Source organism: Colossoma macropomum, unplaced genomic scaffold, assembly GCF_904425465.1.
Source record: "Colossoma macropomum unplaced genomic scaffold, Colossoma_macropomum, whole genome shotgun sequence".
Taxonomy (NCBI): domain Eukaryota; kingdom Metazoa; phylum Chordata; class Actinopteri; order Characiformes; family Serrasalmidae; genus Colossoma; species Colossoma macropomum.
The window spans coordinates 10,649,159-10,673,215 of NW_023494805.1; the positions used below are offsets into that span (position 1 = coordinate 10,649,159).

General features: G+C 38.2%; 1 protein-coding gene across 1 annotated transcript; it reads left to right on the forward strand.

The window, feature by feature from the left end:
* The first annotated feature begins 3,614 nt into the window (after window positions 1-3,614).
* abcf3 (ATP-binding cassette, sub-family F (GCN20), member 3) lies at window positions 3,615-22,655 on the forward strand. Its single transcript, XM_036597186.1, has 21 exons — window positions 3,615-3,748; window positions 6,125-6,269; window positions 9,142-9,218; window positions 10,833-10,888; window positions 11,273-11,370; window positions 12,386-12,508; window positions 13,180-13,446; window positions 15,001-15,081; window positions 15,300-15,359; window positions 15,577-15,633; window positions 16,455-16,477; window positions 16,571-16,626; window positions 17,437-17,637; window positions 18,592-18,668; window positions 18,747-18,791; window positions 18,877-19,009; window positions 19,249-19,337; window positions 19,801-19,892; window positions 20,084-20,216; window positions 21,484-21,571; window positions 21,977-22,655. The coding sequence occupies exons 1-21, from the start codon at window positions 3,676-3,678 to the stop codon at window positions 22,133-22,135; spliced, it is 2,133 nt and encodes a 710-aa protein (XP_036453079.1). The 5' UTR covers window positions 3,615-3,675; the 3' UTR covers window positions 22,136-22,655.
* The last annotated feature ends 1,402 nt before the right edge of the window (window positions 22,656-24,057 follow it).

Consider the following 24,057-nt stretch of genomic DNA (forward strand, 5'->3'; position numbering starts at 1 on the left):
TTGATACATACATACATACATACATCATCTAAACCGCTTATGCTTCTGGGTCGCAGTGGGGTGCTGGAGCCTATCCCAGCTGTCATTGGGCGGAAGGCAGGATACACCCTGGACAGGTCACCAGTCCATTGGAGGGCTCTCCTTTGATAATTTCAGGTTATTCATAGTTGACAGAGATAAGTGAAATCAATGATCTCCTTTATTGGCTCCGTGTTCTTCAGGTATGTTTAATTTTATGAGATACACACATAAAGATTTTTCACAGCATGTCTAGGTCTGATTACTGTAGTATTTTATAAAAAGAAATGCTAACATGAAGGCTGATGAAGACTATAAGCCTACTTTACACATTTCTCAATTTTTTTAAATATATTTTTTTAACAAATTAAAAACATACAAACAAAAAATTATATACCACATTTGAGCATCCATTACGATGTTATCAAGCCATCTTCCATCTTCAAATGACTGGAGCGATGTCTTCACAATCATCATTCCACTAGGAATGTGATCCAATCTGTATGATAATTAAATACCCAAGAAAACACATGATACCATTATGCTTGATCAGAGTACATCCATCACTGAGAATCACCATCATGTAGTCAGAGATTACAGCTTATCAATGTAAAATGGAATGCGTGTGTGAGCCATCCTCTAGGCCTATATAACTGTAACTTTTTTGGATGGTGGACTATTCTCAACACAGTGGTGGTCTTGATGTGTAAAAATCCAGCAACACTGTTAGGGCCACCATACGAGTACCATATCAGTGTCTCTACCGTACTGATCTACCACTGTCTGGTCAACAGCAGTCCCAGAAACTGACCAATAATTACAGGAGTTAAAGACAACTGATAAAATGTGCATGACAACACACAGGCTACAGCATCTACAGTGGACTATCTAAATAAAGTGTAACTAAACATTTTTACAAGCAGCATTAAAAATGGAAAAAGAATACACATAGTGCATTACAAAGCTATTTTCTAGGCCTATTACTATCTTCCTATTTATCTTTATCTTCCTAAAAAATCTACAATTATTTCTCTCAACAGTTTTACTGTTAAAACAGAAACGTTTAATAATATCCATGAGTTTTCCTTACACTTTTTGAACTGATTAGCCTTATGTATTTTAACGTAGCAAATGCACAATATGTCCTATTTAAGGTAAAGGCTGTATGCATATTCTAAACAAGAATGCTTTGGCTGGCAATTGAATGAAGAGATGTTAAACTTATGTATATTTCCACTATGATATAGAGTCAGGTTTATAGGTATTTTGTTGTCAATAAGGTTATTTTTATCATATATTATATTAATATTTAATATATTTAAAAAGTTTGATTATAAGCTCAAAGTGCAGATTTTCAGCTTTATCATTTTGAGCTTTTTTGTCATTTTTAATACTTGGACACAAATCATTTGACCACCTGAATCTGGAACCCACAGACTAAATGGCTATCCAGAATGGATACAGCCATGAACTGAATTAATTGGCTAAACAAGATCAAAACAGTCAATAATATTACTGACTGGTTATCCAGGATCAATACAGCCATGAACTGGATTGACTGCTTATCCAGGGTCAGTACAGTCATGAACTGGATTAACTGTTTATCCAGGATCAGCATAGTCATGAACTAGATTAAATGGCTATCCAGAAAAAACACAGTCAATAAAGCAAGTAACTGGCTATTCAGGATCAACACTATCAGTAACAGGATTAAATGGCTATGCAGGATCAATACAGTCATGAACAAGATTAACTGGCAATTCAGGATCAACACCATTTGTAACAGGACTAAACTGCTATCCAGGATCAATAGTCATGAACTAGATTAACTAGCTGTCCATGATCAATACAATCGATAATATAACTAACTGGCTATCAAGGATAAATAGAGCCAGGAATTGGATTAACTCATTAACAAGGATTAAAACAGTCAATTATAGGTCTAACTGGCTATCCAGAATGGATACAGACATGAACTGGATTAACTGGCTATCCAAAATTAAAACAGTTAATAATATGACTAACTGGTTATCCAGGATCAATATAGTCATAAACTGGATTAAGTGCTTATCCAGGATCAGTACAGTCATAAAATAGATTAACTGGCTATTCCGGATCAACACAATCAATAAAGCAAGTAACTGGCAATTCAGGATCAACACCATCAGTAAGAGGATTAAACTGCTATCCAGGATCAATAGTCATGAACTAGATTAACTGGCTGTCAAGGATCAATACAATCAATAATATGACTAACTGGCTATCCAGGATATATACAGTCAAAAACCAGATTAACCCAATAATATAGATTAAAACAGTCAATAAAAGGTCTAACTGGCTGTCCACAATGGATACAGCTATGAACTGGATTAACTGGCTATCCAAAATCAAGACAGTTAATAATATGACTAACTGGTTATCCAGGATCAATACAGTCATGAACTGGATTACCTTCCTATGCACGATCAATACAGTCATGAACTAGATTAACTGGCTATCCAGGATGAACACAATCAATAAAGCAAGTAACTGGCTATCCAGGATCAATAGCATCAGCAACAGGATTAAAGTGCTATCCAGGATCAACACAGTCAATAATATGACTAACTGGCTATCCAGAATCAATACGGTCATTAACTGGCTTGTAACAGTTTATGACTGTATTGACCCTCCAATAAATCTAGTCATCAACTATATTAATTGACAATCTAGGATTAATACTATCAGTATTAGGATTAATGACTTTCCAGGATCAATACTGTCAATAAAAGGATTAGCCGGTTAGTGTGTGGCTCCCTCTACTGGCAAACCTGGTTCTCCTGCTGAGGGAGAAGGGCATTGTGTAAAAACTATGACAACCAACAGTAAATTAGAATATATTAGGCCATATACAGATAGTATGTTTTTAGAATTCAGTTATGTAGCCTTTGTGCTAATTTTCACATCATTAGAAAATGTAGAAGAAACAAAGAAGATGCACAAAAACCTTATGTCATGTAACACAGTATATATGAGTGACATAATATATATATACAGTTTTATTAGTGAGGTGAATTATTTCATTTAACAACAGCACTCACATGAGAGTTTAGATTTGACCACTTGATTGAATAATTATTATATATGAATAATGATCTCTATCATATATTGATAAATATGTGTGATACACGTGTATGTTTGTATATGTTGATGTATGGCTGCAATATATGGCCCATATTTGAAAATGGCTAATTTCAGATAAGTTGTCATATATGTCACATATATGTCACAAGTATGTCCATATGTGACTAATATTAGTTAAACATAAGGGAAATCCATATATACTAATATATGCCATATATTTAAAACTCATATTGACATAGATCAGATTTTTGTTTGGGTTATGATTTTATTTTACCCCAAAAAAGGGGTGTTTTTGACCTGGTACTTTTGCATTCCTACTCAAAGATGCGTTATTTTTATTCATTATTTCATTATTTCACCAACGTTAGACTACTTTCGCTTGAGGATGTGTGTTGGCCACTCCTCTGAAAGCCAGCTAACTAGCTACTCAGCTAGCACGGCTGCGCTGTCAGTAATACTACATTTCCCACAATGCGGCGCGGTGTGGGAGCGCAGCTGAGTGAGGCTCCACAGCGGCAGGGACCGGTTCGTATCATGGCGACCTACGTGGACATCCTGAAGAGCGAGTTCCCCGAAATTGACACCGAAGTATTTGACTATATCACCGGTAAGCCTCGCTCCGCGGGCCCGCTCTCCGCCGGGCCTCGAAAGTCTACACGGTCTGGTAGAGCGGTTCGGTCTGTGGGCGCGGATTAGCCGGCTAAGCTAAGCTACATGGCCGTATTAACGTTAGTCAGCGGCGCCGGACCGTTCAGGCGCCTCAGAGAGAGACTCGGGGGTCTTTAAACCGGTATTTTACCAAATCCACGCGGAGTGTGGGTTGTGTAGAGGTCAGGAGGTGCCTTGTTAGATGGTCACTGAGCTGGCAGACAGCTAGCTAGCCCCTTAGCTCGCTAACGTTCAGTAACTAACGTCAGGCAGCCCGAGGAGGTTAGTCAGGCAGGGCTTTTCTGACTAAAGGGGAATTACACCACTTTTCCCAAATTTCTGAGTAATTCAGTATTTGACCTGGAAACGAAGTAGTTGTTTGATTTGAAGTGGCTCATTATAGAGAAATCTATTCAAATTTCTTTACAGTGGTGGTGATAGGAACCAGATGTCTACAGCACAAATATAGCCATTTTTATACTATCCAGAACCACCAGTGGACCTACACGTGTCTTCTGAGTCTTCATATGTGATGCTTATAATGGTAAAAATAAATTCTCTTCGGGGACTATTTTGCCTGACTATTTTGAATGAACAAAAAGAAAATGATTAAAATACATTTAAGCCAAAACTTTATCATAAATCAGTGTGTCAGACATCAGTCAGCATACATCTAAATATTTAATGTAATCGCTTTCTGTGAGAGAGCTTTTAGACATTAGACATTAAACTCTTCAGACGTCTGGTTCCTATCACCACCACTATGAACAGTTCTGCCAGTTTGAACTCAGCAAGTTTGTCTAGAACGGAGCATTTTACATCAAACCACTCTAAATGACTGTCTTTATGTCTCAACCGTTAATTATGTCGAATTAAAAAAAAATATATCACAGGAGTTCCTCTTTAAGACAGCAGTGTCTGGCCATTTCGTCAGATATTACGTTACCTCCCACAAGACAAGCTGTCAGATTCTCTAAAACTGCCCTTTGTTCAGTTCCGTTTGAATCCTTCACAGTTAGTCAGCTTCTTATTCATTTTTTGGGATTAATTTCATTCTGTTCTGTAGGTTCAGCAGCAGGACTCATTTACGGTTGCTTGTACTTCTCACTTTTGAGGTTTATCTGTTTTTTAATAGGCCATAAGGAGAACAACACCATCTAACAAACTCAAGTCCTTGTGCTGATGAGCTGTATAGATGCTGGATGTGCTGAGAAGCTCCACTGCAGCTCTGTAGGGAGCTCAGTACTGGAGGAGTTTTATGGTTTTTACTTCCATTTGAATATAGTGTTTTGGTGGCAACATTTGCTTCTCATTGAGTCAGTATTGTACATTTACTTAAAGGAACAGTTCAGCAAACAGTTCAAAAAACAAGGAAATAATAAAATGTGCAGTTAAAAAAAACATATCCAAAGTTGCTTTTTCAGTTTTGTACTAATAGTAAACTTGTTTTGGTCCGATTAGACTCCTATTATATTATAGTTGTAGCCTCAGCACAAAACTAAAGATGCAAATGTCAAGACTTCGAACATGTCTTGGCTGATTGGCTGTGTTTAGGGTAATAAAATTTTTTTTGGTGAATCATTCCTTTCAGCTGGACCTCTAGGTCTGTCATTATATTTTAAAAACTATAGCGGATAGCTGATGATGAAAACTCGACTGATTTCTTCTCTGCTGCGTTTGTGTGCGTGGAAGTTCACAATGATTAATCCACCATGGATTGTGAGGAAGTTTTGTAATTTATCGTTGATTAACAGAACTGAAATTAGTGTGGGCAGATGTGGAAATTGCAGTGAAATGTCACGATTGTTCTGCTCCTGATGGTCACAAATATCAGGTCACCAGTGGGCCAAAGTGTGGCATTCAAGTTATTTAAGAAGCTAATAAAGGAAGTCCAGAGTACAAGCAGTAGATCTAACAACATCCATGACCTTTTCCTCTTGATTTCTCTGCCCACCCTGATGGGATCGGTTTTACTTTAATTGAATTCCTCGATTTAAATGAGTTTCTCAAGGAAAGGGCACCAGTGAGGAGCTTGTCTCTGGTCTTCGATAATGAAGAATTGAGGAATATGAATAGCTTCTTCTGGCGAAAGTCAGTTTATACAATTTAAAGGTCTTTCTAACTGATGGAAGAAACTCCGCCAGAGTTCTGAATAACATCCCCACTTCTCAACAACCGTAGGGCCATCATTGCTTTGCGTGCACAAGACTGCCTGAGTCTTATAATCAGTTTTGCTTGTAAGAACAGAAGGACCAGAAGGTAACCCTCATATAGTCTATAGGCAATACATCCTATTGGACGCCCTGTGATTGCTGTGTGTCTTGCTGTGCTGCAGGAGTGCTGGACAGTGGCGGTTCTGATTTTGAAGATGGAGAGGAAGTGTTCGATGCCATCGGTGGGGTTCTCCAGGAGGTAGCTGCTGATAAAAATGAAGATGACGTCCGAAGTATCTGTCTCCAGTTGTTTAACACCCTCAAGCTGTAAGTGTTTAAGTTTATTAAAACATTGGGACACATAAATGCATGAAATAATGTTTTATACATCAAAGTGAAACACAAGACAAGACTAATATGTCTACCAAATAGAACTTTAAATAGGTTTCAGAAATCACAATGTAAATATATACTTTTCAAATCAATATACTATATTATATTAGTGTAAAAACAAATGTACAAAGTTTCAAATTTCAAGAGAGATTCATTGATAAGGTTCAAAAAGTCGTGGATACACAAACAACTGGTCACTTTTAGTGTAATTCACACGATTACACATTGTCTTCTCTTCTGTAAGGACTAGTGTTTTAGTTACGAAGGTAAAAATGCAGGGAAGAGATGCCTTGGATCCTGTTGCATCCTGTAAAATTAACTTTTAGTAGCTGCCTTTTGCATTCATTTATTTAGAAATTTTACTGGCTCTATATTGACCCGTTATTGTCTCCTTTTAATTGGCCCCTGTGTTCTCTAAGCTTGCTTAACTATAAATCTGAAGAATTGTTTACAAATTTATCAAAGCGTAGGCCTTATCCACACATACACAGGTATTTTTTTAAAACAGGTTTTTCTGTGCATTTTGGCCTTTCGTCCACATGCAAACTGTATTTTAGGTCGCTGAAAACTGATCTTTTGCGAAGTTCCTTCCAGGGTGAAAATATTCAGAAACTCAGATTTCAGTGTTGCCAGGTAGAAAAGGAAGACAGAGTTTTTGGCTTATATCATCAAGAGTGTGCACTGTTATCTCTTCTGTTTACATGAGGATGATTTTATGCGCTGCAGCACGTGTCAAACTTAAGGCCCTTGAGCCAAATCAGGCCTGCCACACAATTCTATCCAGCCAGCAGAAGTATTTTAATTTTCTATTAATATTAGCCTGTTTAACAATGTGCTGCACTACAGTCCCCAGTATGCACTGCAGCATAATGTTCTCCGACTCTCCTACCCCAACAACAATCTAGGGGACATCAGTTACGCCTCAATTCTACACAATTGTACACAATTCCATACCAGTCATGTCACCAAAATGCATTTCAGCTGCAGTTCAACCAACATAAACACTTATCATCTCAGCAGCTCAGAAACTGAGCTTAAGTCTTAATGAACTTGCAGCAAAGAAAGGATGCCAGGGGTCTAGTTTAAGCAAATAGGTAGGTTTAAACTGACTGATATCCTGGGGACATTTAAATTTTGAGTATTTCAAGTGTTCATGTAATATTTCAAGGTCTACTACAAGTGTCTGTATTTTACTGTTGAAGTTTTTGCACATTTAGAATAAGCAACGGTCAGTTTGGGTTACAGCACAACTTTAATTAAAAATCAAATAAAAAAAAAATTTCTCTGGCCCATGGGTTTGATGAGATTTTTTAATATGGCCCTTTTACTGGTTGAGTTTGACGCCACTGCGCATCAGAGATCACTGCTATTTCCAGCACTCCCACGACACAGACCCTGCCGTCAGAGTCGCTGGTTTTGGACCAGACCCAGTCGCACCTTTAGTTGCTGGGACAACACTGAAAACGAAGTGGTTGTTGCAGAAGAATGACGAGAAAATTGTAGTTTGTTAAGGACGTCAGTGTTGTCCTGTTCTTGACAGCTTTTCACGTGGCTGGATATTTTTTTAAAAACAGTGCGTGGATGATATGTTTTTTTTCAAACCTGAAGGAGGAAAACTGCTGTTTTAAAAAGCACCCATGTACGTGTTGACTGGGCCTCAGTCCTGGCCCAGGTGTACTGCTGCCCTGCACATTTAAGAGTTTCCTCTGCTCCCAACACACCTGATGCAAATAATGAACTAATTAACAAGCTCTTCCTTGATGTGGAATTGTTAAGCTGCAGTCACTCCAAGTTCATCCAGGTGGACTTTAACCCTGCAAATTTGTGAACCTCAGATGTGTGAGCCACTAGAAAACAAGAGGACCATCTGTGGTGTCTTCTTTCTGAAAAACACCTAAATGGAGGAAGTGCTGCCCAGGCAACATAATATCACTTATAGCTAACAGCTGGAAAAACAAACTAGTTAATTAGCTAGTTCCCTTCCAAAACCACATCACATCAGCGCTGCCCATACTCATCTGACATCTCTAAAGGTTTTGGATAATTAAAAAGTCTAAAATGCATTTTAAAGGCCCAGGATTTTACATTATATTTTTCAGCATATTAATTTTTTTCCCTATTAGGTCCACTTACAACCTTTATTGTTGTTTTATGTATAAAAAACAGACTTACTTCTGTTTTTTCTTTTTTTAGCCATTTTCCACACTCATTATAGGTTTGACATGAACGGTTGTGGCTAAGCTGCTTTAAGCTGAATAGGGGACATACATAAATGCGCTGCTATTAGTGATAATTCAAAACAGGTTTTTGCAGCTTATTTTTCACAAATGAATTGTATGGTACAATAAGCAGTCTGTTATTTTAGGTGCTAAATATAGTGGCATATCTGACTTTTTTTAGATGTGTTAAATTCTGAGACAATGTCTGAAGATCAGATTGAAAGGAGTCATTGTATTTTAATATGTGGCATATTTGAGTTTGGGTTATTTTGGACTGGAAATTGTATTATTATTTTTTTTTTTGGCAGGCTTTAAAATGTATTTAAAAAATCACTGAACACGAAACAGTCCAGCATGACCGCGGCGTTAGAGCAGGGAAAACACCGACACAGAGCAGAGCACCGCTGGTACCGTTACAGGTTCATTCAAGGAATAACTACACAAAGTTCCTCACGCCAGGCTGACAGAGTCGAATTCCGCGGCATGAGTTAACTGTTACAGTTGTTCCTTGGTCAGCCAGAACAACACTTGATCCTTGGTATAGTGTCTCTTTGTGGCTTGGCGTCATCTCTCTGTATCTCTTGCAGGACTAACTGCCACTCAAACCAAAGGCAGGTGCTGCTCGATGCTCCTGTGCAGCTGTCTCAGATCTCTGCGGAATCTGGTAAGCTCATTATCTATTCATCCATTTTACCAGGTTTTTGTACATTTCCAGTGAGTACAACAGGGTATTGTGGCCACACATACTGTACTGAAAACTGAAGACAGTCAGCAAAACTTAACTTCAGTGCTTACATTGTTTGCTTGGTCATTCTCTGTCAGATCATTTTGGCTCAGTCATATCTCTTGTAGTTCTTGGAGCTGCTCCAGAATTCTCGTTTAGTAACGTTTTGTACCAGTGCTGATGCCTAAAATTTGATTTTGTGAGGGTCACATTGTGAACTTTGAAATGTGCTATTAAATCTCAGACAGGATGAAACAGATCTGCTCAGTGCAACTGTAGGTTAGTCTGCTTCAGAGTAGGGTTTATCCTGTCTTGAATCATCCATGCTAAGAACAGGTTTGTAGAGCTCCTATTGAAGTGTGTAAAGGGGAATTCCACCAGTTTTTTTTTCAAATATTATGCATAATTCAATCTTTGGGATGTAAATAGTCATTCAGAGTAGTTTAATGTGAAATGGGTCATTGTAGAGAAACTTTCCCAGCTTGCATTTGTTTAGAATGGCGGTGATAAGAATCAGGAGTTGTGATGTCCGCATTGCAAATACGCCATTTTATATCTAAAACTACGCTTGTCTTCTGGGTTTTTTATGTTCTTTAATAAAGTACTTTGTTCTTGGATACTATTTGTCCCTGTAGTGCCCTGCATGGACCTCTCTGCCATGAATGGATTTTGAAAAAGCATGTTTTAGGACAAAACCTTATCTCAAAACTGTAATAAAACAGTGAGTGTGTTTACATGCACTTAATCCGATAACTGCAGAGAATCAAATTTTGTCAGTAATCTCATCAACACGTTTATATGCATTTGAGTAATCAGATAATGTGAAAACTCTAGGTCTACATGAGTCAGACAGTAATTGGATTTCTGCTTTGCAGCCGGCCAGTAAACTCACAGAAGACGACGTGGCGTAAAACTCAAACTTCAAGCTGTGGCTTTAAAAAAAAATAAAGAAGTAAACATTGTGTCGCTTTACTTGAAAATATGATCATACATCTAGAAGATAAAGAATATTTAAATCCTTCATTTCATCAAGCATGTATTCGGTTTCAGCATTGCCCCAAAAGTGTTTTGCTGCCGTGTTGCGGCAATGCTGCTTGGTTGTTTCCGGTACTGCTGTCTGTTTTCGTACATGCGCAGACTGAGAGAAACAAAAGAAATCAGAGTAAGAGTTCACATGCACTGAGAAATCTGATTACTAAGCTAAAATCCAGCTCTCTTTATCGGATTTCTTAATCGGATTTCTAGACCGATCCAAGAAATTGCAGTGTGCTGTTTACATGACCATTTGAGTAATCAGATAACTGCAGAAATCAGATTATTGAGTCCATGTAAACTCACTCGATGTTTCAGGCATCAGTCTGAGAGCAGAGGGTTATTTTTAGCCCTCATGGATTCACACACCATTAAAAATCAACTACTAGAACAAGGCTTTTGGAGGATTGAATATAAAGCAGTTTTGCTCAGCGTACAAAAATGAAAGATTACCTGTGCTGCTTACAAAGTTAAAACAAAATGCTCAACTCTATCTTTCTCATCTGCTCTGTGTTTTATAAGGATCAGCTGCAAACGAAGTGCAGGGCATTTGGATGGTGAAGAGAACCCAGAGTACGGTAAGATAAACTTTGTCTACTTCTGTTATTTGGAAAAACATCTCTTAATTTCTGTCTGCCCTAACCTAAAGGTTTAGATTGGTTTAGTATGCACAATTAAATCATTTCCTTTCTCTGAAATACCTGATTGAACACAAGAGCTTTATTAGATTAACTGCAGGGAGGAGAGCGTTACATTATGAAGTGTACCGTCCTCTGGGACAAGGTTGTCAAGCTAACATATGGGTTAAAATTAGGGTGCTAACAAAGCCGCTTCTTATATCCAAACACTTGGCTCATTAACCAGTGAATTCTGCTTCATAATGTGGCCTCCTGGATTGAAAAGATGCTTTTTGGTGCTCATCTTGCTGTGGTTTCCTCCCACTGAAAAAAACATGAGCTCAGACTGTGGATGCCAAGAAGCTGGAGAAGGCGGAGGCCAAACTGAGGGCAAAGCATGAGCGGAGAAATGAAAAAGACTCTCAGAAACCCTCAAACCCACTGTAAGTGCCACACTTTTGTTATTGTACACTGTAGATGAGATTTTAGTAAGTTGAATTGATATCAATGTACTGAAGTGTTTGTTGAAGGAATGTAAATCACACAATGCTTCTCTTTTGTTGTGATTCTTTAGGCAACAGTGCAACCTCAGATTTCACAGTAGCATTAGATTAGTTTGGAAGGATTAAGAGTTATTCTAAAAATGAACTGAACACATAAATGACTGGAGGGACTATTTACACATTAATGTGTAAATAGAGAATATAGAGAATAACACAGTGCACAACGCTTTTATTGTATTTGTTATATGTTTAAAAATATCCTGAGGAGTTTTTTGGGCATACTTTGATTATCCTAACCGATTATGGGATGCTTGATGATTTTGGAATCATACTGGCATTTAACGGATGTTTAGATTCAACCAATATTTTAAATTTAATATTGGATGTTTTTGTTGTACTTCAGAAGAACTGAGCGTTTAGGCGACACTGAGCTAATATGGTAAATATTTTAATTTTCTTTAGTGATACACGATGATCTCAGAATCTTATCAGCATTGAGAGGTATTTGCTCAAAAATAAAATGTCTGCATTGGAGAGATGTTTAGATTTGACAGATATTTGAAAAACGATATTTGATGATGTGTTTATTATCATTCGGAAGAGCAGAATGTTTAGGTGACGCCTGAGTACTGTTCTAAAATGTGAGTTTAGTTAAATGAACCGCATTTGTAGCCCTACAGAAACACGTTACGTTTCTCTGTAAAGCAGAGGTAAGGTAAAAATAGATTTAGTCTTATTTAAAAAAAATAGGAAAAAAAATCTATAAATATTTATGGATTGGCATCGGCTACATCAACGTTGACCCACAGTTGTGTTGTTGTGTAATTTTCCTGCATTTGTAATTCAGCAATACCGCTTTTCTGTATTTATAATGCAGGTCGATTTAGTCCAAGCTTCTACCTTTTATAAATATGTGTTGGCATGCATTTTAAATGCTCTATAAATTTACATCAAGGGTCTTGGAGGAGGCTTCTGCCAGCCAGGCTAGCAGTAAGAAAGAGAGCCGTGTGGACATGTCTGGGAAGAATCGCAGTTACGACATCCGCATAGAAAACTTCGATGTGTCTTTTGGAGAGAGGTGAGTCTAATTTCTGTATTTGTTGGATACTTTATACATGCTGACCATATGACAATCTTTGCTGTTGTTTCGGTAGATACATATACACTACCAGTGCTACTAACACAAGTATAAAATGATGCCTGTGCATTAATTTATGTCTAAAACAAATGTAAGTGAATAATTTTATGCACATAGTTTTTAGTTTTCTTTTGGAGCCACAATCATTTCATCATTCTTATTACAATGTTTCTCGTTAAACGCAAATTAGTGGAATGTCTGCTTTTAATGTATTTCAGCCAGTCAATTGTGTTGTGACAAGTGGGGTCAAAATGTTATCATTATTATTATTATTATATTATTATTATTGTAAGATATGGACAAAATGAAACCTTCTGTATAGATAGGTGTGTCCAAACCTTTGCCTGGTAATATATAAATGTGATAATTACTTATTTATATATATTTAAATATATGCAAGGTATTTATTTGTTTTTAGTGGCCTTTTTTGGGTTTGACATGGCTTTTCTTTTTGCCTATTAATACTTATGAATGTTGCAATATTTTGTGTTTGTTTGTTTTGTTATTATTATTGTTGTTGTTGTTGTTGTTGTTGTTATTAATTCTGATGTGTTTGTGTCCTGTATGCTGACCCACTCGCTGCATGTACTGAGAGTTGTTCTCTGCTGCAGGTCTCTGCTGCAGGGAGCTGAGCTGTGTTTAGCGAGTGGACGCAGGTACGGTCTGGTTGGCAGGAATGGCCTGGGGAAGACCACGCTGCTGAAGATGCTGGCCAGCCGCAGCCTGCGCGTGCCTGCGCACATCTCCATACTGCACGTAGAGCAGGAGGTGGCAGGAGACGACACTCCAGCACTCCAGAGCGTCCTGGAGAGCGACACGGTTAGAGAGGAGCTGCTTGCAGAGGAGCGCAAGCTCAACGCCCACATCTCCAACGGAACGTGAGTTTATAACCCTGACTTATGACAGAGCGTACTGTTTTCAAGAAGAGAGCACCATTGACCCTTTAAATGTTAGGATTGTAGCAAAGTAGATGATGCCAAATTAAAAACAGTCACATGGGTTTTTTCTTTTAATTGCATATAATTGTATGGTGTAATACATGCAGTCGTTTTGACAGATTGAGAGCACCACAGGGGGCGTTGTTGTGCCTAATAATGGTGTCATGTCCAGATTGTGTGGTTTTCTGCCAAATTGAGCTGCTTTTGGTTTGATTTTGTGGGTAAAACTGTGTTTTGGTGGGTAGGCAGAAATTTTTGATGATTATTTTCATGAGTAAAAAAAAATATATATATATATATAATATATATATAATTCCTAAATTGCACTGCTTAGTCATGCAGATTTGAATAGGCCAAACTTCTCTCAACACCCACACAATGATATTGACCAACATGCAGCACCTGTGAAGGCACAGTTAACTCCTAAAATTAGCACTTTCCACTGATAAACTTTGCTCGAAATGCTCTTCAGAAGCTCTCAGAACATATATTCATGTTTTCTGGCAGTGCCCTCCAGTGAAGCATCTCTGGGAAATGACAGCTTACTTGCTCGCTTCTCTTTTAGAAGTAGATCTGTTTTTATCTCCAGCTTTGTTTCTGCTCGGTGATATTTCAGTACTTAACTTGAAACCCAGTCAAAAGAAAATAGTAATGGCTTCTCTGACAGCAGTGAAGAAAGCAATTTTGAAATGTCATGCAGAACTGAACATGGACTTAAGATCTACATTTTTGCGCTCTATTTTATGGATGTCATGGTAACGGAGTGGCCGCTGACTGAATCGAGCAAAGGCTGGTACTGTGGTCGCTTGGTCTGCGGCAGTCAGAAAAGTTTGGGACAGGACCGTGTTCAGTTGAATCAGTTTTAATTAATTGTGAGTCCTTGCCTGTGTCTGTTTGTTTCTTGGATTGTCTATTTTTGTACTGAAAATGTTTAATGAAAATATGTTAGAAATAAAAATAGCCATTGTAGTGACTCTAGACGTGGGCAGTGAGGCAAAAATTTCACATCAAGGTACTTGACGTTTTTTACGCTACTCAGTATTTATCACTGTGTTTAGTTTTACTGAGGTTTGATAAGGAGGAACAGGAAACTAAAAACCTAGTAGTGGGAGGGGGAGGTTTTTTGCCCGCTTGCTGGTTCATGGTGACGTAATCCAAATTAGAACAAGTAGTTTTAGAGCCGCCTTACATTTTGATGGAAGGTAACAGAAAAAAAAAACAAGAATTGTGTCTTTTAAAAGAATTGTGCTTAATATGACCAGGAAGGTGAACTAACAGTAAAGTAAGATCAGTTTTGATTTCAGGTTGACTATTAAACAATTGAACACATTAAATAATTTATAGTTTGTGTCTTCCTTTACATACTAGTCCAGAGATTTATTGAATGTAGAAATAATCACAGTTGCAGCTCTCTTAGCAGACAGTTTCTCTTGCTCTCTAACTCTGTCAGGTTTTCTGATAATATTTTGTCTGATGTAATCTTTCTCCCTTCAGGGCAGACGGGTCTGAAAGCGTGCGTCTGTCAGAAATCTATGCTAGACTGGAAGAAATTGAAGCAGACAAGGCACCAGCCAGGTAAAGCAGATTTGGTTGTACTATTGAGTTCACAGCTCAGTTTACTTATCATCCATCTCTGTGTACCTTTTTAATTGATTTATCCATTAAACGACTGTAATGTTCAGTCATTTGGCAGAAGAGATAATCTGTAACAGTCTGTATCCGGATATGGTGCTCAAATATGTGTTTTAATTTGTGGCACTTATGAATCTTTCTGTCTTTCTTTGCCTCCTCAGAGCTTCAATTATCCTTGCAGGTTTAGGTTTTTCACCCAAGATGCAACAGCAACCAACCAAGTGAGGGAAAAAATTGTAATGCATGTACATGTTTATAAATTAATTTTCTATTTGTTTGCTGACTTATTGCTCTGTTTTATAAATGTAAGGTTTTAGTGATTTTCTGTGGAGCTGTTATTGGTTCAGTGTTTTAAATGACAGCACAATCAACTAACCTGATAGTTTTACCGGTCTTAAGTTCAGTATATTTATTTTCTTGACCTTTGTTCCTCCACAGAGAGTTTTCTGGTGGCTGGAGAATGAGATTAGCATTAGCACGAGCTCTCTTTGCCAAGTGAGTACATTTTTACTTCTTTTCAATTATTGCTTTGTCTTTATTTTTCTTTGCAGTGCTTTTTACAAAAGAAATCCTGCATTAGAGCGTTTTGTATTTATGTTAGAACTTGTTGGATGTGAAGGGCCAAAATCACGGAAAACTAAGCTGCCCTCACTTTTTTGAAGTAAGAGTTCGCTGCGTTACATAAACACTGTTTTAGTTTCAGTGTTCCGTTCAGTCTCTGGTCCATATTGTCTGTATTTGTTAACGAAGCTATAAAACAACACGAAAGTTATAAAGACTGCTTTTTGATTGAGGCTCACTACAGAGCAGCCAATCAGAACAGAGATTATTTACATAAATCATTCTCAACAGCATAGTAATAAAAACAGCTTGTTTAAGTCTAAGGCATAAAAAGAGGTGGGAGAATGGTCATAAATAAAAACTGTTTTTGGTGCATAAAACCACACAAATGTCTTAAATGTCTTGAGTTATTGGGAAAAAATAAAACACAAGAAAAATGTGTGATTTGGGGCTTTTTAATACAAAGTTGTTCCTTTTAACACAAAGTTAATATTATTGTTTATTTATTTATTTATTTATTTATTTGTATGTCACTAAGCTGTTATAGTACCATCATGTTCTATTGCTGAATTTAATGATAGTATTGTACAGACTGAGTCCCGTAATGTGTTTTTGTCTTCTGTTCGTAGCACAAGTAGAACACAAACTGACCAACTGAGACAGTTTAGAGTAAACTCTTCTCATAAAGGCTCTTGGCTAGTATTAAGATCATTTCTGTGACCAAACTCAGTTTTGTTTCTGGTATTGCATTACAGGCCTGACCTTTTGTTACTCGATGGTGAGTAAATACTCATTTCTGTGGATGTGAATGTTTTTGTTACTGAGGTGATCCTTTAACAGCGCTGACAGCACTGTTTGGTCTACTTTTCAGAGCCCACGAACATGTTGGATGTCCGAGCCATTCTGTGGTTGGAGAATTATTTACAAGTATGTCTCTGCTAACCAAGATTGGTGATTTTAGTAATTCTCTGGGTCTAGTTCAGCTGCTCATTTAACCCCATAATAATCATTAGCCTATTTAGTGGTGAAGGGCAGTTAATACCCGTTCTTTTGTGTAAAATAGCCGCTTGGCACAAAGCGGTCTGCATTCTTACTGACTATGTTCCTACTCAGCCAGTCAGTGCACTGTGAGCACATTGTGCACTGTTTGTACAACGTCTGTGACAACAGTAACAGCTGTGTGCTTGGTTACAGGGGAATTCCACCAATTTAGTTAAAATTTCTTCATAATTCACTCGAGATGTAAGCAAGATCATTCAGAGTGGATTGATGCGAGGAGCATTGCATAAAGAACTTACTGACTCAGATTTATTTACTTACTGACTGTTTTATGTTGTATATAATGTTTTATGCTAAAGCTTTATTTCAAACTATCATAAAACAGGCATCTGGCAACAAATAGCTTTCTGGGAACTTGTAGAGGTATAAAAACTCTTCGGAAATTTGGTTCCTATAACTGCCACTGCAAACAATTATGAGTCTAGTTTCTCTAGAATTGAGCATTTCATGCCAAACCACTGAATGACTTAAACATCATATATATTTCATTGTGCTGAAATGTTGAAATATTGGTGGAATTCCCCTTTAAGTGCTACTCAGATAGTGCCAGGTTAAGTCATAAACTACTCTGACTGGCATTGTGTGCCATTCGTTAAAGTAGCCAGGCTGTATTTGCTGTTAGTTTTATTTCTGTGCCTTACCTGGTGAGTGTTTGTGTGTTTATACTTATTAACTCAGACATGGCAGTCAACCATCCTTGTGGTGTCTCACGACCGGAACTTCCTGAACGCTATTGCAACCGACATCATCCATCTGCACTCGCAGCGTCTAGACAGTTACCGTGGTGATTATGAGAACTTTATCAAAACAAAAGAGGATAGACTGAAGAACCAGCAAAGGGAGTACGAGGCTCAGTTACAGTACAGAGAACATATACAGGTATAAGCGCCTACACATGCACAGGTAACATAGATTTACATGTACACACAAGTAAAATCAGAGGAATGCATTAAAGGGCCCAAATCATGAAAAAACACATTTTCTCACATTTTTGCATTGAGAGTTTGCTGAAGCATGTAAACAGTGTTAAAGTTTGAAAGGGTACTGTTCCCTCTCCAGTCCGTACAGTGCATGTATGGGGTCTAAGCTAACAGATTGATTTGAATCGTGTATGTGATGTCACAAAAACCAGCACATTTGCAGTCTGCTCGTTCAGCGTACAGCAGTTTAGCCCCACCAAATCACATTGTAAGAAGTGGTTTTCTCCCAGGCTGCTTTTTGAATAAGACAAATTACAAGACAGCCAATCATAATGGAGGTAATTTACATATATCAGTCTTAAAGGCACAGTAAGAAAAATAGACTGCCTGTATATAAGAGAGAAGAGAGGTTGAAAATAGTCATGTAAAATTTTTTTGTACCCGACGTTTTTGGTACATAGAAATAGACAAATGTCGTAAGTCGTGGGTAGTTGTGGGCTGGAGGTCAAGGAACCAGCCTTGTGACCGGGAGGTTGAGCAAGGCACGTAACCTCCAACTGCTCCCCAGGCACCATGAATAGGGCTGCCCACCACTCCGGGCAAGTGTGCTCACTGCCCCTGGTGTGTGTGCTTTTACTAGTGGGCATGTGGGTGTTTCACTGCATGGATAGGTTAAAATGCGGAGGTGAAATTTCCCCGTTGTGGGACTAAAAAGGGCAGCTTAACTAAGATGACTTCAGAGGCAAAAATACATACATGTAGAATGGAAATATCTATTATATGGATAAATATAGAATAGGGGCCCTTTAATTAGCTTTGTGAGTGAACATGCCAGGTGGCAGTTTAAAGCATACCAGTCAATGCCATGGTTTTGTAGAAATCACAGGCTAATTGTTTGTGTTTGTTTGAACAGGTGTTCATCGACAGGTTCAGGTACAACGCCAACAGAGCTGCACAGGTGCAGAGCAAACTAAAGCTTTTGGAGAAGCTGTAAGTCAGTATCTATCTACATGTGTTTCAGTACTGTTCAGCACCATGTTCTTATGGGGTTTATCTTGTATGTTGCAGCCCTGAACTTAAGCCTATAGAAAAGGAATCTGAAGTAGTTTTACGGTGAGTTTGTATCGTCCATTTATGAGCTTTTTTTTCTACTCCGTCAACCAGAAAACACTGATCATTATCTTGGTTTGTTTGACAGTTTTCCAGATAACTTTGAGAAGCTGTCCCCTCCCATCCTGCAGCTAGATGAAGTTGAGTTCTCCTACAGCCCTGAACAGCGTCTGTTCACAGGCCTCTGCGTTTCTGCTGACCTGGACTCTCGAATCTGCATTGTAAGTGGTCACACTGAGACTTTAACTTGAAGAAAATGCTGTTTCCACAACGATTGATTAATGAGTAACTTCAATGATGCTTAAGTTTAGCCAAATAGAGTTTATGTAAATGTTCCACAAATTACAACACTTTTTTTGTGTGTTATGACTTCTATGATTTTATTTCTTTTCTCTTTTATTTCTTTTATTTATAGTTTTTAATGGTTCTTACTATATTTCTTCTTGTTATATCCTTGCAGGTAGGTGAAAATGGGACTGGTAAGTCCACATTACTGAAGCTGCTGATGGGTGAGCTCACACCCCTAAGTGGAACCAGACACGCCCACAGGTGAGGATTTACCCACAGTGCTGATTCTGATGTTTAAGAATCTGTGAGAATAAGAAAGAAGGTGGAAAGACCACACACTGTTTTACATGCTCCTCGTTTTTTTTGTTTGATTAAATAAATATTTAAACATTTTCAATTTTGGGAGCACTGAACCGAATATTGGGCTTGTAACTTTTCCTATCAAGCGTTTTTATGCCCAGCCCCTGTATATGAATTAAGCAGAGTGTGAGCATTGTGCTGTTTAATAGGTAGTTGGACAAAGTAAAATACCATGCTAACTAAAAAAAGCCATTTTACCTCATTTATAATTTAGATTTTGGGTCAGCCATGCATATTTGAGCAAAGCCTCTAAAAGTTTGATCTCTCCTTCTGTAGCAGTGAACCGCAGCATTTTTTTTTTCTTTGTTTTTAAGTTAAAAGCAGACAGTAACATTTGTTCTGAACTTTGCTCTTTTTCCAACAGAAACCTGAAGATTGGCTATTTTAGCCAGCACCATGTAGATCAGCTGGACCTCAACGTCTGTTCAGTGGAGCTTCTTCTCAGCAAGTTCCCTGGTACAGTATGACCATAAAAATGCTTTCATTCTGTAGCTCTCAAATCATAGCAGGAGAACATCCAGGTAGTGCCAAGATGCTCTGGCGTTGTGGCTACTCACTTTTTTTTTTTTTTAAGCTGTTGATTTTGTTGTTATAAACTATTTTTTTTAACTCCTCCTTGTGTCTGCTAACTCTCATGTGGCATTCAGGTCGGACAGAGGAAGAATACAGGCGTCAGCTTGGTAGATATGGTATTAGTGGAGAGTTGGCAACCCGACCGGTGGCCAGCCTTTCGGGAGGACAGAAGAGCCGTGTGGCTTTTGCCCAGATGACCATGCCTTGGTAATTTGACCCTGCCTTTCAGATGTGACGATTCAAGGACTCATATATGATTTATAGAATAGTATGGTTAAGTTTTAAATGAACCCTTTCAGCACTGGCTTTTCTAGATCTCAGTATGGTTCTAGAATAGAATTGTTAATGAGAATAATTAGGCACTTCATGAGTCGCTAAATTTAAATTCTAAGTGCCAAGATGAGATTATAAAATGCCTCTTGATGCATCTCAGATTTTGATTTTTGATGCCTACATTAAGATTTTTTTCTTGTAGGTCATTAACAAATATTAATAGCTTGGTTTAATTTGAACATAGCCTAAACTCTGCCTACATAATCTATATAAGTCTAAGTGTTTATCGGAAATGTTGGGTGCTAATAAAATATTAAAGTAAAAGTTGAGAATTCCTGCCATAGAGCACTGCGTGGAAACACACCGAAGCTGACGTTCAAGCACATAGTGAAGCATCGGATATACCAGTCATCTCATAAGCTTTCAGAAATGTTTTGGTCATATGATTGTACACACATGAATATTCATCAGGGTTTAATGTAGAAATTTTACCTTAACTTTATAAGAAGCTTTTTTGATCTAAATAACACCACTACACTATTACTAATGATGTTTTTTTTAATATTATGTTAGTACCAAGCTGGACCTTGACTGTTTTTATCACTAGTCATAGCAGTTCTAGCCTAGATGTGGACATATGGAGTTTGTAACAGACATTCCGGTAACATAACTTTTCTTAGTGTGTTGCAGTTTTACAGTTAATCCTTCTTAAAGTCCAACTCTGAATATTACTAGACTAGCCTGTCAGCAGGTTGCAAAGGTCTTTGTTAAACTAAGTTGCATTTGTAGGATCATGTTTACCAAACATGCTTGCATTAGTGAGACACTGCTTTTTGTTTTTTTTTAATTACACATTTTCCCCCTTCTCCAAGTCACACTGTGCAGTATCTCTGGATGCACATGAGTTTATTTTACCGTAGAGGAAACACAGAGCCTGTATAAAAATTGATTGATGTTTTGTGAATCAATTCAGAATCTTTCAGGAGAGATTTGCAATGCATCCAAGAATTGATTATTTTTCCCCACTCCTGATTTGTTAACTATTGTTGGGTATTACTTTATGCCATTGTTGCACCATAAGCAGAGCTATAAAGTGGCCTTGGTACCATATTATTATGCCATAAGTGATACTCCTCAAAGCTATGAGTGTGTTTATATCCTGACCCATTGTAAACCCTCACATGTTGTCCTTCATTTTCAGTCCTAACTTCTACATTCTTGACGAGCCGACCAATCACCTGGACATGGAAACAATTGAAGCTCTTGCAAAGTCCTTGAATAATTTCAAAGTAAGTCCACTTTTGTATTAACCTTCCTTTACTGAAATCACTTTGATTCTCCCATTGCCAAGTCTGTCCATTGCACCACCTTCACAGGTAGTGTAACTCTAAAGGCGCAGAAACAGAACAGAATAGAAAACAGGCTAAAGAAAAGTCTGCACTGGAACAAGGCTTTTGTGCTTGTTCTTTCATATTCTTATGGGCCAGTGAACATTTTGATAGTCATTCAGTCGTGGCCTTTCAAGGGTCAAAACTTTTTTCTTTTTCTTTTTTTTTTTTGCTGACACTGTAAAGTAAAACTGAGAAATAATTATTTATGTGATTTTAATTTTATAACTAAAGAAAAATACTTTTGACCATGCTTTAGAGAATATAATGCAATAGTTATTTATGATGGTCTGTTGTTCTCTTGAGGGCGGTGTTGTGCTGGTCTCCCACGACGAGAGACTAATCCGACTCGTGTGTAAGGAGCTTTGGGTGTGCGAGGCCGGCCGAGTGCATCGCATCGACGGCGGCTTTGACGAGTACAAGGACATCCTGCAGGAGCAGTTCCGGAGGGAAGGCTACCTGTGAACATTCAGACCGACAAAGCACCTTATGTCATCTGCGCACCATTTAAACTGACTCTGCATCGCCACCACCCCAACCTGCTAACTGACTCCATGCATACAATCTGAACTCCAGTGACCAGCAACTTGGCTGGCTCCACTGAAGGAAGCCGAATTGGTGCCATCTCTGCTGTCCTTTCTCCCACCTATGCCGCTGTTTGCTGTCCTCTTCTTTTACCAGCTCAGTCCACCTGCCTCTGCTGCTGCACCAAAATCATGTTGTCGTCGCCCAGTGCAGTTCGTGCCACATCCGTAATGGGTTTTGTGACATGGGGGCAGGCTGGGCGGCATGCACTGGACTTTTCTGCACAGGTTCTTTTGTTTAATTCTGCGCACAAACAGGAACGGAGCCTGGTGTAGTTAATGCAAAGCGAAGAGGACATAAACATTAACATTGTGTTTCAATGCAAATGATGTACTTATCAGCGGCAGTTTTAGAACATGCTAATAAAAACATAGCAGTCAGTCAATCAGTTTTAACCTGCTTTCTGTCTTTTGTAATTATTTCTTTGGGTATATCGACTAATAAAATGCTCTGTTCGTAGGGCTTTCAGGTATAGCCCATTGTCAGTAACACTAGAGCCCAGTAATACTGCTCAAATACAACTTGAAATGTTTAATAAAAACACGGTATCACCAGAAAAGGAAAAGCAAGGGCATCCAACAGGTTTTATACTACGTGATACGGAGGGGAAACATCTAAATTTAAAGCAGGTAAATTGATCCCCTCTAGCAACTACCTGATACCTGATAGGCCTTTTCCTCCTAAAATCATTAAATCCCTGTTTCGTTTCATTAGATGGCACATTGAGTCGAGGTAGTCCACTCGTACTCTGACAAACCCTGCCTCCTGTGCTTGAATTGGCTAATAGTTAATCTTAGCAAAGGACAGAGGACACTGTTAGTCAATCAGTACAGTGAAATAAATGGAGAACTGCGACAACTAGAGCTAGGCCTTCAAAAGACTACATGGTTTCCTTCATTTTGAGTCCTAACTTCTACATTCTTGAGCCGACCAGTCACCTGGACATGGAAACAGTTGAAGCTTCAAAAGACTAAATCACCTCTACGGTAATGCTCATTTCTGTTATCACCATTATGGGACTTAATTAGTGCGTTAGCACTAAGCTAATGGTATCTGGCCATTCTAGATTAAATACTGGCATTAGAAGTATGTAAACTCAGTGTTATTTGAAGCTTGTAACAGACATTAATGTACATTTTACCTCATAGCAGTTCTACAGTGATTCAGAGCCCAGGCACAGGACAGCCGCTGTTTCCCATGTAACCGAAAGGCATCCGTAAGGCTACCACTCATATTCACAGTCGGTGAAGCATCCAGGACATCCAGAAGGCCTAAAGTGATGTTTTCTGCTCACAAATTTAGTCCCAACCATTCTAAATCAAAAACCCGGTTGATTTCACTGTCGGTTCCTCACCATGTTAGTGGTTAGTTAGAACTTCAGTTAGGCTCCTGAAGTCCTAACCAGTGGGAGAGCTTGCTTGGCTGTGTCTACCAAGATAATAAAGAGGGAAAAAATCCTAACTGATAGTTTTCTGTTGGCTGTTTAATCCTGTCGTTTCTATCCAAAACTTAACAATGAAATGAGATTCGCGGCAATACCTGCAGTGCATACGACACTAAATGGATTATATTCAACAATCAACTAAAATGATATTAATATATTAAACAAATTAACTAAATAATTATAGTTTAGAATTAAACTTTTAATTTAATATGTAATAATACATGATTGAAGGGTTTGTTGTAAAACCTGTGGTGACTGACAAGACCCCATGCACAGTACAATTAAAAAAAAAGGGGTTGCAAATAGAGAAACGCTGCAAAGCCAGTCACAACATAACAGAAATGTTTCAAACAAAAGT